This window comes from Pygocentrus nattereri, chromosome 1 (genome assembly GCF_015220715.1).
Source record: "Pygocentrus nattereri isolate fPygNat1 chromosome 1, fPygNat1.pri, whole genome shotgun sequence".
NCBI classification, from domain to species: domain Eukaryota; kingdom Metazoa; phylum Chordata; class Actinopteri; order Characiformes; family Serrasalmidae; genus Pygocentrus; species Pygocentrus nattereri.
The window spans coordinates 43588239-43603044 of record NC_051211.1 but is presented as its reverse complement, the minus strand read 5'-3'; the positions used below and the strand labels follow the sequence as shown (position 1 = coordinate 43603044).

The following is a 14806-nucleotide window of genomic DNA, read 5'->3' as shown; positions in this document are numbered from 1 at the left end:
GTGGTCATGCTATAGTGGTGTACTCCCTCTCTGTCCAGACAGCAAGTTTGTTCCCACCTCCTCCTCCTCTCCTCCCTTCCTCTACCTCTCTTCCCTCCTTTCGCTCACCAACCCCCTCAACCCCGGGTCAGTCGTGAAGAATAACTGAGTAGCTGTATGATGTGCGCTGCCACTAACAGCGAACTCCAGAATGGGGTGGGCTGTGTATGTACTGGCTGGAAGTTGGAGGGGTAGTGGGGGTTTGAATGAATGACAGATCTTGTCATTGTGTAGGGAATGGCGGGACTTTGAAGTGGGGGCCACCCTACCATTCGGAGGGCCCACAGCAGAGCAAAGGTCAGCGGCTCAGGGGTGGGCCCCCAGATAGAGGGAGGTAGAGATGTTTCTGAAATGGAATAGGGGGAAGAGGCAGGACAGCAGAAAGGCGAAAAAGTGCAGGAACAAGTAATTGCATCAGACCATGTACCTTCTCTTGTTGGCGGGTGGGAGGCTGGGGATTGGGGGATCCTCTCTCCTCTGGACATTCAGTCCCTCTAGTTCCTCTGGGTTGCCTTTAATGACTTCATTAAAGGTAGCCTTGACTTTCAGAAAATAGGAAGTCACCTTCTATTTTGGATCAGCAAGGTCTTTTTTCAAATACACTTCAGTCGTTTTTGTCCAGCCAATAAAATAATCACAGACCCCTGAAGAGGTGGGGTTTACTGTCGAGTTCTTCTGTCACAAGTAGTGCATTTGACCAATCAGATCATGCTCATAAATCACTGAAACCATCATTAAACAAGCGGCAGCTGCACAATACAGCCGCAACCATCTTTATAAGTGTTTTGGGTTTTAGAATAGAGCTGATAAGACGCAACCTTTGGTCCCTTATGCAAAAACCTACCTAAAAGCAGAAGTGGAAAACAATGTTACTATGCAATAGTAAAAAGTCTTTTTCAGTATTTGTAGTTCTTTTTGTTTGTAGGTTTTGTTTAGTTTTGATTATTTGCATTTTTTTTATACTTTTATACTTTTATACTATACAGCTTTTAATCCCACACATTTAACCCAAACTTTGCAACACTGAATTCTAATCTTGAGATTTAAGTAGCTGTACCTGAGATATTTCCTATGTTTTGGATGTTTTACAGTTTCAATACATACCATACACTGAAAACTCTTCGTGTATTTTCAGAATTTGAAATAGTTTCAGATTTTGTATATTTTTTCTTCTTTGTTGACTTAGCAATACAAAAACTATTCTTGAGGGCTGTTTTCATATTTATCTGATTTATCTAATTGAATAAATCAGTGTATCTTATTTTCTAACAAATCTAACAAATGTAAATAGTAAAATTCCAAAAACGTTGAAAAATGTTCAAAAACTTTTTTTCCAAAAAAATAAAAAATTGTTGTTTAACAACAAGTGGTTTCAGCAGTCAGCTTTTACCACCTGTATCTTCTTCAGTCCTGTTGAAAAGTGTCTCTGCTCCTTATGAAGTTACTAAGAGAGGATGATCAAAAGTGTGAAAGCTACATCAATGCGCACACACACACACACACACACACATCTTCTAAGGTGCTTCTCCTTCTGGGTCGCAGGGGGGTGCTGGAGCCTATCCCAGCCATCATTGGGCAAAATGCAGGACACACCCTGGACAGGTCACCAGTCCATCACAGGGCAGCCAGACAGACATACACATGCACTCACACCTAGGGGCAATTTAGCATGTCCAAACAGCCTGCCTGCATGTCTTTGGACAGTTGGGGGAAACCATAGGAAACCCACGCGGACACAGGGAGAACATACAAACTCCACACAGAAAGGACTGTGGTCATCTGGCCAGGGAATCAAACGCAGGCACTCTTTGCTGTGAGGTGACAGTGCTACCCACCATGCCACCGTGCCACCCTACATCAGTGCAAATACACCGATATAGATATAAAAGGTAATAAAATAATCTAGATTAGAAGATTTTGCAATTTTGCAGTTTGATTTAATAGTTTTATAATTTTGATATTTAAATACTTTTTTGGTCTCTGCATAATTCCATATGTCTTATTTCATATATAGACCTTGGGTTATACTGCAGAATTAAAAAAAATATCTATTGGTATCTATGAAATGATTTCTTCACAAATAAAAATAAAAATTCACAGACAACAGTATTCACAAGCACCCATTTTTATTGTGCTGAATAAGGCGGTGAATATCTATAAAGAGAACTTTTTATTAAAAATTTTTAACAAGCAAGCAATTTGAAGTGTAATCATAGACAGCAATACTAGGTGAAACAGAGAAAGCCATAAATGTTAGAAAACATTTGAAGTTATATATGAGGCAGAGGAGGCAGAAAAAGCGACCGTAAAGTGCTTGTTTTCGACCTCCCCTGCCCACAGCCCACAGCTAATGAAACTACATAACATTGCATAATGAGAAGAAAATGCTTTAAAACGAGTCAAATGTCCAGTCCGATTGTGACTGAGAGGCAGAGAGGAACAGTCTTATAAAATGTATCCCCCACAAAAATAAACTCTATACATATATATATATATATATATATATATATATATATATATATATATGTGTGTGTGTTTGTGTGTGTGTGTGTGTGTGTGTGTGTGTGTGTGTGTGTGTGTGTGTGTGTGTGTGTGCACAAAAATAAACTATAGATATAGGTATTTGATATATGTATATCTATGGAAACAGTATTGAATCTAGCGTTCATTTCAGCCCAGCTTGGCAGCTTGGACAAAAACTAATTATATAAGAGTGTAAGTTCAACACTGATATTCATTTATATCTAGTTGTTCTCCCTGGACTCAGCCACCTGAATTTAAGCAGATATTAAGTTTGAATAATGAGGTAAATCGAGGCCCTCTTGGAGGTAGTAATGTGTATTCGATTGTACTAGAACATGTTATCATGATCATGAGCATACAAAGTCAACTTCATTAAGACACCCACAGTTGAAAGCACATGAACAGTGGCTCCCGTGGATACACATTCAAACCAACAAATGAAGTCAAGAAAGTACTCAAGAAAAGTTTTAACTTTACCTCAGCAATATACAATGTCAGATATGTGCATCACAGTGAATTGCCCTCATCTTTTTTCCTTAAAGAAGCAAGCATACTTCTCGCAAACAGAGGTCAGTGCCAAGTAGCATTAAAACAAGCTAAACTGTAAACTGCCTAACATGCAGACAACAAAGCTGCATTTGCCATATTTCAGTGCACGGTACATATGGACCATATATAGCGTAACCTATGATGTTAATATACTGTCAGTGATGTTTCTGTTCTGTTGAATGTTGTTGTTTCCCTAATTACATTGTTTTGCTCATCTGAACATCAATTCTGCAAGAAGTATGCTCCCTGCTTTAGGATTAGCTGAGCAGTAGGTGATACTGCAGATAGAAGCTGGCTGTTTTCCACTGATTTAGAACCATTTTCATCCATCACAACAAGATAGATTTGGAGATAAAAGCCAGCTTCTACCAACACAGTGCAGATGCTGCTTTAAGCTACGTTCACATAAACTTTAGCTGTTGCACTGACAAAAAAATGACAGTCATTACAAGGAGTAGTCTTGTGGAGCTGGATGTGATCTTGTAACAAGAATTTAGAGGAAAACAGTGAGACAATTTTGGTTTACACTGCATTCGACTTGGCTCGGAAGTGGGAAGTGAGTGTTTGGACATGCATCATTTTGAACAAAGAGAGAAAAACACTGACACTTCCATGAAAGCAAGTATTGTTAGCAAGAAGCTAGCCAGCTAACTTTACTAAAATGAGTGATAGAAGTCCATGATTTATTTACTTTCTCAAAACAGTGAACTTTGTCAGTGTTATAGTTGAACCAATGTTAACCATGTTAATTTGATGTCATATGCTGACTTCAGAGTTGAGAGCACCATCCCAACTTTCCGAATACAAATCCCCAGTTGAACTGGCATTTAAATTTGCTTCGGAGCTTCGGAGTTACAAGCTTCAGTCGAACAAAGTGAAAATGTAGACTTGAGAACAAACAAAACCTGAAGTTCCTAAACCAATCCAACACTTTGTGAAGGCGGGGGTCAAGCAGGTGCGCTGATCAACACTTTCCAATGGCCAACAAGCCTCCAGTTATCTGATAGAAAATGTGTTGAAAAATGTGTAGCTTATTTCACTAGCTAGCTTGTTTTGCTAGCTACCTAGATTCTCTAGCTAGCTTGTTTTGCTTGTGCTTTCAATTGCACTCCAGAGAAAAGAGTCTGTTTAAGAGGAGGTGTGCCCTTGTTAGTGACAGAATCTATTTATTTATGACAGAATCTCCAGGCATGGAGTCTCATTACAAGATCACAACCCAACCGCGAGACTGTACAAGTAGCTGCACTTTCTGATGAACGTGCACCAACCTGTAGAGGTTCACAACACATTTTAAACTGCATTTTACTTCTTTATCCACCCTAGTTGTTTCATAAAACTGTTCAAAACAGAACATGTGAACGTAGCTTTACTTTCAAGCTGCCAAATGGCAATGTTTCCAGAGTTTCAGTGCCTGCTCTCACACAGATAAGCTACACTTTTTAGCCACCACAGCTGAAATGTACTGCTGCAATGTGGCCAGATCTGAATATTGCTGAACTGCTTAGTAGCATTACAGTGTTTGAGCAAGGTTCAATGTTGGTTTGCAGCTGCCACCCAAAGGTAGGCATTCCATGCCACTGAATTTCTCAATCCAAAAGGCATGGCCACAGCTCCACTAGCTTTCTTTGAGGCTCTACCTCAGGCCCAGTTGAGAATAACAGTTAATGTTTCAAAAGGTTTTTCATGGTGATAGGCTGAAAAAGGTGTAATTGTTTTTCATAAAACAAAAAAGCATTACATATACACCTGTTTGAACCATATAATGAGAACAGAAAATCACATTTGTGTAAAAGACACAAAACTCGCTAATCAAGTATATCTCAATATCTACTAATTAAAAAAACATATTCATGTATGCAATATACAAAACCCGAACATATATATATATTTTTTAACCTGAAAAAAAGTTTCAAGTTTTTTTTTCTTTTTTCTTTTTTTTCTATTTTGAAGTCTGTCTTCTCCCCCAGGTGGATTAAAAGGAACGCGATTAAAACTGTAGTGTTATGTAAAGCACGGATCTTGTGCAGTCCTCGTGTTTTCTCAGCATTTCATCATTTGAAATCATACGAAAGAGACCAGGCAAAATCATTCATTTTTCAAGACTGGAGGTAGGTATTTGTCAATTGGTTATTAGTCCATTTTTATCTCTCTCTTTTTTTTTTTTTTTGAGGTACATATCTGAATAGTACATAGCTCAGGATAAATCTAGACTAAAAACTCAAGAGAACAAAAAAGAAAGAGAGAGAGGGGGGGAAGAGAAAACTGGAGCAAGAAAAAAAATATCATTTAGAGTCATACAAGCCCTTGATCCTTAGAAACCAATGAGTAAATCAGTACAAAACATATATTCAAGTTAAAAACGTAAAACAGATGTCCCAGTCGCAGAGAAAGAAAAGTGTTACAAATGTCAGGTAAATGAAAAGGTTAAAATAAGGAAAACAAACAATATCAAAACAGTACTTATTCCCTTAGCTGCTTGATGAGTTCAACACAGAATACAAACACACCTCGGATTTCAGTCGTCACCTGCCCAACTCTCACAGATCGTTCACAGAGCTTTTTTTTTGCTTTGCCATCACGCAAACATTGGTTACAAACGTTCAGACAAGGTTCTTTTTTTTTTCTCGTTACAACATTGGCACTCACTGCCATCCCCCTGCTTTGTAATGAGTAGTTTATAGCAGCGTGTGTCTCACAAGCTGGTTTGCTGGGTGAAGAAATCGGAGGTAGCTTTGAAAACGGTGAGGAGATATTGCATCGGCGACAGTGTGCACGCGCAGTCTTCCAAGGTCATGCTGTCACTGCGGTTCAGGTATCTCGTGTGTCTTGAGGTATAGTATGGTTTTGTTCCTGTGGTTTTTCGTTTTCTTGAGGTTCAGTTCTGGAGTCAGAATGAGCTGATATACTTCCCTTTAATCGAAATCGTCAGAAATTAAGTTTGTCTTAAAGCTATGCCTTAACAGAAAAAAAATCAAAACAAACAAAATAAACAAAACAAAAACAGAAAGAAACTCTGTAAAATGATTATGTACACGTAAGATGGTTAAGAAGATTCCAGGGTTATGAAAGTATGTACAGTAGATTGCTGCATAAATTGTTCTTTAGTACTGTTGGAGAAACGTGTCTCGCAGAGCATCTAACAATTTACAGGAGAACTTAGTGTATGTTTTTGAAACTCACCACCAAAGACAGAAGGGGACCAAAGATTCAATACCAGAAATGGCTCTCAGAGTTCATCCCCTGCAAATGGCCCTTCGCTAAACGCTGCCCCTAAATAATTGTCCGTTTGTAGCTTAGCATCTGTATGACAAGCTTTCAGAACTTTATAATATGGTTCAACGCCATGTGTGGGGGTTTTGGATACTCTGCTTATCTAGTTTTTAACAGGAGTGGTGTATTGTTATTAACAGTGAGGAACACTGCATTAACAATTAAACCTGTCAAAAATCACACAGACGTCAAAAGTAAGTGGCTAAGCTAGCTAACTAGCAAAGCTAACAAACTCTTTCCGAATTTAGTATCATACGTAGCTAAAATAAATTATGAAACCAGTACATTCTAATGGACAATATCAACGTAGCATTTTTCCTGGACTAAAGCCTTGGTGTAAGTACAAAATAGAGCAGGGTTATGACCTAATCACTGTTTGCTGCTTAGTTTAGTTAACACTGACAAGGACTAAGTCTTTAGCCTCTTTCTTTTTAATGCATAGAGGTCAGAATGTTATGTCTGTTTGTCTTCAAATGCGTATTAAAAACATTTTCAGCCACTTCTTCCTGAAATTTCAGATATATAGCTAAAAAGAACTCATAAGACTTTCATGGGGTGAATGCTCAAGGCTTTGAAATCTGACAGCCTGAAAGCTTATCAGATGTAGAAACAGTATTACATCACTGCTAATTATTATTATTATTGTTATTATTATTATTATCAATAATAATAATAATAAAGCATGGTGAAGGTGCAAATTTATCTGCATTAAATGCAACCACTATTTAACTTAAAGTCAGAGATATCTAACATCATACTGTCTTGGATTTTTTTTTTATCTTTTAATTTGGGTCAATAAATGGGAGATATTAGAAATGTCTGAAATGAAAATAAAACAAATGCAATAGCTCCCAGGCCAGGTGTTTAAGTGTGTATAGAACAGGGGTCAGGAACCTTGTTAAGCAGAAAAAACACAAAAAATAAACCCTATGAGGAATTTTTCAAAAGCAATGCACCAAACCACATATTAGGTGTATCTGGGCATCTAATCCAACTTAGTTTTCTAGACAGTAGCTTGTTCAGGTATTTATTTACAAAATATAGGCCTGGCCATCTTATGCTTTCACTGGCTTGTTACTCTTTTAATTGTGTAGGACTTCTTTAGATCACCCAGTTTTAGTGCTGCAGCATTGTCTGTCTGCACTTGTAGTGTAGCACCACGTCAATAAATGACTGTCCTGAACTGCTCAGACTTTAAGCACACATAACCTGCTGAACACACAGCTTGAGTCTAGACTCAAGTTTCTTTGTGTCATTTGAATTTTTTACATTTTCTGGCAAAGGAATATGACTGCTTAAACTATTATTATATCTTTTCATAGCTAACTCTGACAGGTCAATGATGTTCTAGCCAATTAATTTCATCAGCCAAACCCTGGAAAGTTACAACCACATTATTCTGATATCACAGGTTCCCACCTCCTGCTATAGGGGAAAGACCTGAGAGCAAAAAAAGCAGAATGGTCCATTTCTCCTGCCTTTGGTGGTGCGACACTGAAGTGAGGGGGTTTCTGCATGCATGTGTGCACTTGTGATGGAGCAGATGTGTCTGTTTGAGGCTCCATCACAAATATAGAAACGGCATGATCCCACTTTGAATGACAAAAACAGACCGTTTTACTTTTTCCTTCTGCAATGTAGCCTGGAATATCAGTCAGACAATGACCATGTGTGTGTGTGTCAAGAGTGACAGCAGCACATCCCATGCAGGGAACCCCTCCACCTCTGTGCTACAGCAGTTTGGAACGCATAGGTGGGCAAAAGCAACGTGGCTCCAATTGTCATCTGCGCAATGTTTCGCGGGTTTGTTTGTTGGTTATTCCTCCCGGGTTCGTGCTCTGAGGTGTTGTGTGTGCTGATCACAAAAACAAAACCAAACCAAACAAACAAATGAGAAGAAAACAACAACAAAAAACAAACAAAAACAACAAACGACAAAAAAAAAAAAAAATGAAAATGATCGACTTAAACGTGAGTGGAAAGTCAACAATAAGTGGTCAAGGCAGTCTTTTCCCTTGGAAAGAGCTGACAGCTGGATGAGGTAGAGGTAAAATGCTGTGGTTGTTTAGTCCTCCTCTGGCGACCCCGCCTCCTCCTCTTCCTACAAGACACAAAAAACGACCTCCTGTCAGTCACTGCTATCTCAAATACACCACAGCAGCACTCTCTGGGGCATGCCCAGCCTAGGCGCTAGAACAGCGGTCACCAGCCCTTCTTCTGGAGATCTACTTTCCTGCAGAGTTTACTTTCAACCTGCATCTTACATCCTGCCCCTCTCCTTTATCTAGACCTAATTCATGTGATCCAGCTGGTCAAGATGTTTATTAGCTGAAGCAGGTGTGGTAGATGTGGAACTAGACTCCACAGGGAGGTAGGTCTCCAGGAACAGGGTAAGTGACCACTGCTGCTGGACATATGAAAACAGGAACATGATGCATCCAAAAATATCCACCTTGTCTAATGAATGAATTCAGCTACTCTAGAGTGCACCCAGAATGGGAAGCTGTGGAGCAGCCAAACATGAGCCTACGGTCACCATAACCAATGTCAAGTGTTGGCTAGCATGGAATAAAGCCACCCAATATTGGGCTGTGGAACAGTGGAACTGTGTTCTCTGCAGTGAAGAAGCTCCATCCAGTATCTTTGGGATAAGTTGGAGTGGCTTTTATGATCAAGAATTAATTGTCCAACATCAGTAGTTGACCTCACTAATGCTCAATCAAATCCTCACAGCAGTGTTCCAAGATCTAGCATAAAGCCTTTCCAGAAAAGTAGAAGCTGTTACTGCAGCAAAGGGGGACAAACTCCCTATTCATAGTCCTGATTACAGAAGAAACATTGGACAGCAGATGTCTACAAACTTTTGGACATGCAGTTGTATGTCATATGACGTGTTGTTGATTTTCTACATAAAAATAGGTGCAACATAAAATAAACAACATCTAAAATGTGGCCTGTGCAAAAGTTATAGCACATTCTATACTGTATATTTTATTTTTTTCTAATATACTAAACTGAGGAAATAAAGAGAAACTGTTCAGTTAAAGTTGCAGAAATATTAAATATTTAAGTTCTTTCTCTACACAGGATGTGACAACGTAGAAAATCAAAGCAGCATGTAATTTAACCAAAGTAGTGTACAAGCCTGGTCTGTGAATTTCAGTTTGCTTAGAAGTGATTCAGGCCATGCAAAATTCCTTTAGAATTCCTTTAGACTGAAGAAGGAGCCTACTAGGCTTTTGTCTGCGCAGAGCCATACAGATCTTCACTGTTTTGGTTTCCTTGCTTTTTTTTCCCCTGCATTTTTTCCCTCATATATTCAACATTCCCCAGCTGCTGCTGAGATGACCACCATTGAGAGTGAAAGAGTGAGAAATGGAGGAGAGAGCGAGAACGGGAGGAGGAAGAAAGGCGACACATGGCTCTGGGCATTTTTCAGAATGAAATGGATTTCATTTTCCACATGGCTTCATTTTATTTAGGGAGGCTAACTGACACAATTTATAACCTTCTTCCTTTCCCAAGTCAATGCACAGCTTCCATTCATAGGAAGGGCCGCAGCGAAAGACTGTCTGCATTATATGAGCCAAGCTCTGTTCATTAGTGCAACAGATAATCCGGTTGTGAAGAACCAACTCGACACTGAGGAGATAGAAAAGGCAAAAATAACAAGAAAGCTCTCTAATTGTGCACCCCCCCCCCACCCCCATGCCCCAAGATCAGACTCCAAGATATGGCACCACTAAGGAAAGAGACTATGTCTGTTATTTGCTGTAAAAGAGCACTGAAGATGTTTCTCGTAACTGTAACTAAATTGCAGCGTGCAAGCATTAAACACCAGCACTCTACACTCAGCACTGAACTCTTAAAAAACCTTCTTAATTACTTCTTGACTTCTTGACGCATTGGTACAAATCCGAGAGGGAGGGTGTGCAGGTGGGCCATATCACCCACCTCTTTACACAAGATCATTTTGGGGCTTGCAGGATGGTAGTTGAAGAGTTGCAAAAAGGCTGGTAGATCAATTATTATGTTGTTGTCAATGAGAAAAACTTTAATTAAAGCAAAAACAGGCTGTTGTTTTGTTTCATTATAATCAATAATGACAAAAAGAAAGAAGCACTGACCTGCCCTGGAATCACGTTCAACACTTCTTTACTGCGTTATGATCATTTGTTGACTTATGCGTAACAGTTATTATTAATCTTGTTTTTTTTTTCTAATACTCATCCTCATATTTATTATTATTCAGGGTTTTTGGTAAATATTTAAAACATGCATCTGTCCAAGAATTTTGTTGACACAATAAAGGCAGCAAAACTGAATCTACTGAATATGTATAACATTCCCATTAATAATATTATGGTTTTGTGTTTCAATATGACATAAAAATGTTTCACACATAATGTAAAGGAAAGCCGCTGAGCTCTAATAGTGCAGAAAACAAAAAAATGGAGACACTTGCTTTTTTGGACAGCAACGATATGCTTTGAAGTGCTTGTTTAATCATTTCTCACATCAGTAGAAGCTAGTCAGTTATGATTTGAATTCAGTGAAGAATTATTGTTGCGCATGATACATTGATATATTTCATTTTTATATCATTTTTGACATTTAAAAAATGGAATAAAGACGTAAGTGCAGGCTTGAACCTGTTGAAACAGAATTTTATCCTGTCAGTAAAAATCATATCATAACTGTGTAATTAACAATCAAATGTACTTCTAAATTGCAATAATGACTCTAATTAAAGCACTGTGGTAGTTAAAAAGCTCTGGAACAGGTTCTTGCTGGACAGCTCTATCTTCACTCTGGGAACCCTCTCCCATGTAGGCTGGGGAGGCCAAGGGAAAGCTTATGACCAGGCATGTTTCTAAAGTCCATTACAATGTTGTCCTGGACAGAAAGAAAGGTCAAAAGGTGGCCTAAGGGTCAGAACTAAACTCCCTGTTCACCTATAGATTCCTGCAGAGCATGTGTGCGCCTAGAGAGCGTCAGCAACATTTTACAGGCTGGAGCTCCCGTGCGTTCCCACACAGCAACAAATCAGGCTGCAGTTATGCATTCCCACCGCAAATTGGTCCGCACCAGCGAACAGAGGGAAAGAGGGGGAGAGAATTTCTTACCTATTCATTACTTTCCATAGGTGCCTTTCCACACTAGATGGCCTCGCTTTGTGCAATCCGTGCTGGAATTTTTTGATATCCTCCAGCTGAATTCAAAACTACTTTAGTTCCACTCCCTTTTAAGCCAATGTCCACCAATATAAAATTTTAATAGAAAAAACATCCAGTATTCATTCAGCCAGCTATTTTAAAACATGACTAACCTATTAATAATAATATTTTTGTATTTGTATAAATTTATTTCATTTTGGTAAATTCTGAACAGAATCAGAATTTTCCTCTTCTTGCTCCAGGCCTGGTTTGTAAAAAGGAACAGAAAAACAGCTAACCACATTCTTCCGCTATAGCTTTATTAACACTTATTAAATTAAAATATCAGTAGTACATATCAGTCACTCTTGTATTTACACAAGTTTAATTGTAACAGAAAAGCAATTATTAATCAGTAATGAACAGGTTAACACTTTATTTTTGGGAAGTTGAAAGCATTTTTGGTCAATATAGGCCTTACTCATATAATTCCGATATTTGAGGATTCAATTATTACATTTATATTTATTTACTTGTTTTGTATTCGAAAGCTTTATCTTTTGTTAACAAGAGTTTGCGGATTATTTGCCAATATTGATTGAACAAAACATTTTATCATTAAACAAGAAGAAAATGGCAAGCGCTTGATGATGCATGTAATATTATACTATGAAATGTTATGTCATACCCGGGTAATGTGAGCTAATGACTGAATATAGACACATACCACTTACACTTACATCACTCCAATGACCCTTGACACCAACCCCAACCCAACCTTTTTGATAGACTGAAGCAAGCTAAGTTAGTGAAAGATATTACAACGGCAAATAAAAAGATATGGGCAAATACACATGATTTTGTGTGGCTACAGATGAGACTGTTGAACAACAAATAGTCAGATGATTAGCTGCAGAAAGGGAAATAGCAGCCTAGCTATCTCAGCTAATTCCTTTAAAATATGCCTGGCCATAAATCTACACAAATTTAGTACAGGACACTGAAATAACTTGCATTACTGAACAAGATGTCTATGTTTATCAAAGTTATTTCACCCATGATAGAACTGTATATGGAACACTACGTTAGCAATGGAATATGAACCTGGCTCCATTCAGTACTAGCAACTAGCAAAACTACACAAACACATTGATGACAAAGATTTTAAAAGATTTACATCTTGAATTTCTGCATTCGTTGCTATCTAGCTTTGGAAACCTGAAATAGAATACTTTGATTAAAATATCGAAAAAAGAGCATGCTTGAAATGATGGTTAACTGTTAAATGTAAATGTTGTTTTTAACTGTATTGCGCTCATTTGGAAATGCCAACAAGTATTCAAGAAGGCTGTAAAATGCTGTTCAGCCCTAACCTGATCATTTATTTTTGATTATGCTCCCTGAAAAATGAAGAGTTTCATTTTATTTAAATATAACAAGCTTTGGAGAATAACATCTGATGTAAGATGGAAAATTTATTTTCATTTCCCTATTTAAGGTAGCATTAATCATAATGTAACATTGACATTTTCGCACCCCAAGCAACATATGGTCTTGAAAGTAGTCTATAATGCATTTTAGAATGAATCCCTTCAAATATTGTTCTTTTACGTTTTTCATTGTTGTTCCCTTTAACAGTTTCTAATCTGTTCCAACACATTTGCCTATCAACAAATATGTTTCTTTACTTGATTCAAGCTAATCTGTGCACTGTACCTATAGAACCAGGCTTATTGTTAAAGCATGGAAGGAATTCTGTCAAAAAAAAAAAAAAAAAGAGTCATCTCATCTGAACTAATCCTTCAGGACAGATTGCTTATCCATCTGTGAGGGTACGTAAAGTGGACGAGATGGTAGAAAGCAGGGATTCCACACACAGTAGTAGAAGATTTACACAAGCCTTAAAGATCCACCATGCAGGTCCCATCGTCAGGCAAAAGTTATGCTGTCTCCTCAAAGGCTGTGATCTTTGTGACTTTAAAGCTCTAAACTGGGGTGCCTCTCCTATGTATCGACACTGACACACACACCGGGCCCCCACATCCTTCCCTGATAGACTGTGTACACCTGGATTCTGCATCATAGAAACCTTTTGAAATATAGACTGCTCACATGTGCCTTCGGTGAGTGAGCTGAGCCCACACAGGCCTGTACAGTCTTCAGTATGATCTTCAGTTGTGGTCTGAGACCATTGCGACCAGTTTGCATGGTTTGTTTTGCTCTTTAACCGATGAATGGCTAACAAAATGTGAAAGTTATGGGCTAATGTGAATGTGTATGGAGACTTAAGTTGAAAGTGAAAGTGTTAAAGAGAGAAAGGGTTAAAGAGAGTAAAACATCAGATTACTTACCTGAGCAGGCTTTTGTTGGACCACTTGCTGTGGCTGTAAGAAAGAAAGAACAAGAACCACAGTTAACCATCATCATTGTCACACTTCAGTATTACTACCTACACCACAGAACATTCTGTCACTTGTTGGCGACGAAACTGCCTGAATCGATACCTGCCACCCTCAGGACCCTCGTTCACAAAAGCCTCAATGGCCTTCTATGGGGCACCAGCGTGGGCAAAGGGGTAGAAGGTGGATGGGGCCGAAACACAGCAATGCCTTCACAGCAGGCAAGAGAGGGGGCGAACAAAGCCCAGATTGTGCCCTCCTAGCATTACATCACACCCGCTAAGCACTGCCACCCCACAGGAAGTGCCTCTAAGACCCAAGCCTGACAGCTGAGGAGTCTTCTGCTACTCCAAGAACCAGACGGGAAAAAAAAGCCCTGAGAGTCCCCTGTGTTTGCAACCCAAACCAGCCACTGCGAAGAGAACACACACATACACACGCACACACACACACACACACACACACACACATGCTGGATTGTTGGGAACAGCTGGTGTTTTTTTGTGCCAGCTCCTGCTGGAATGCTAGCAGGCTGTAACACAGTAAATGTCAACACCGGATGGACCTGGGAGAAGAGAGCATGTGGCGATAAAGAGAAATTGGGAAAACGATGCACAAATTCCAGAACACAGGGGAGCAGGCAGATACAGTCTGAGATCCACCATCCAATAACAAACTGATAACAGCACAAAGAAAATGTAGTTCAGACACCCATCTAATTATTTGCATTAACTTACAAATACCTCCACCAAATGGCTAAAAGAAGAGCAATATGTACAGTACTGTGCAAAAGTCACTTAATTAGTTTCAAGTCCATTAGCCCAAGCACAGGTTAAGCACATATTAAACAGAAAAGCACATTTTAAAGTA

General features: G+C 38.9%; 1 protein-coding gene across 1 annotated transcript in view; it reads right to left on the bottom strand.

Moving 5' to 3' along the window:
• Positions 1 to 5192: 5192 nt before the first annotated feature.
• The window catches only part of hmga2 (high mobility group AT-hook 2), a 35050-nt gene continuing 25436 nt past the window's right edge, over positions 5193 to 14806 (bottom strand). Inside the window, exons 4-5 of the mRNA XM_017695763.2 lie at positions 13889 to 13921; positions 5193 to 8482 (exon numbers count right to left, since the gene is read on the bottom strand). Coding sequence (XP_017551252.1) covers positions 8447 to 8482; positions 13889 to 13921 — 69 coding nt within the window. The 3' untranslated portion in view covers positions 5193 to 8446. The remainder of the gene's footprint in view (positions 8483 to 13888; positions 13922 to 14806) is intronic.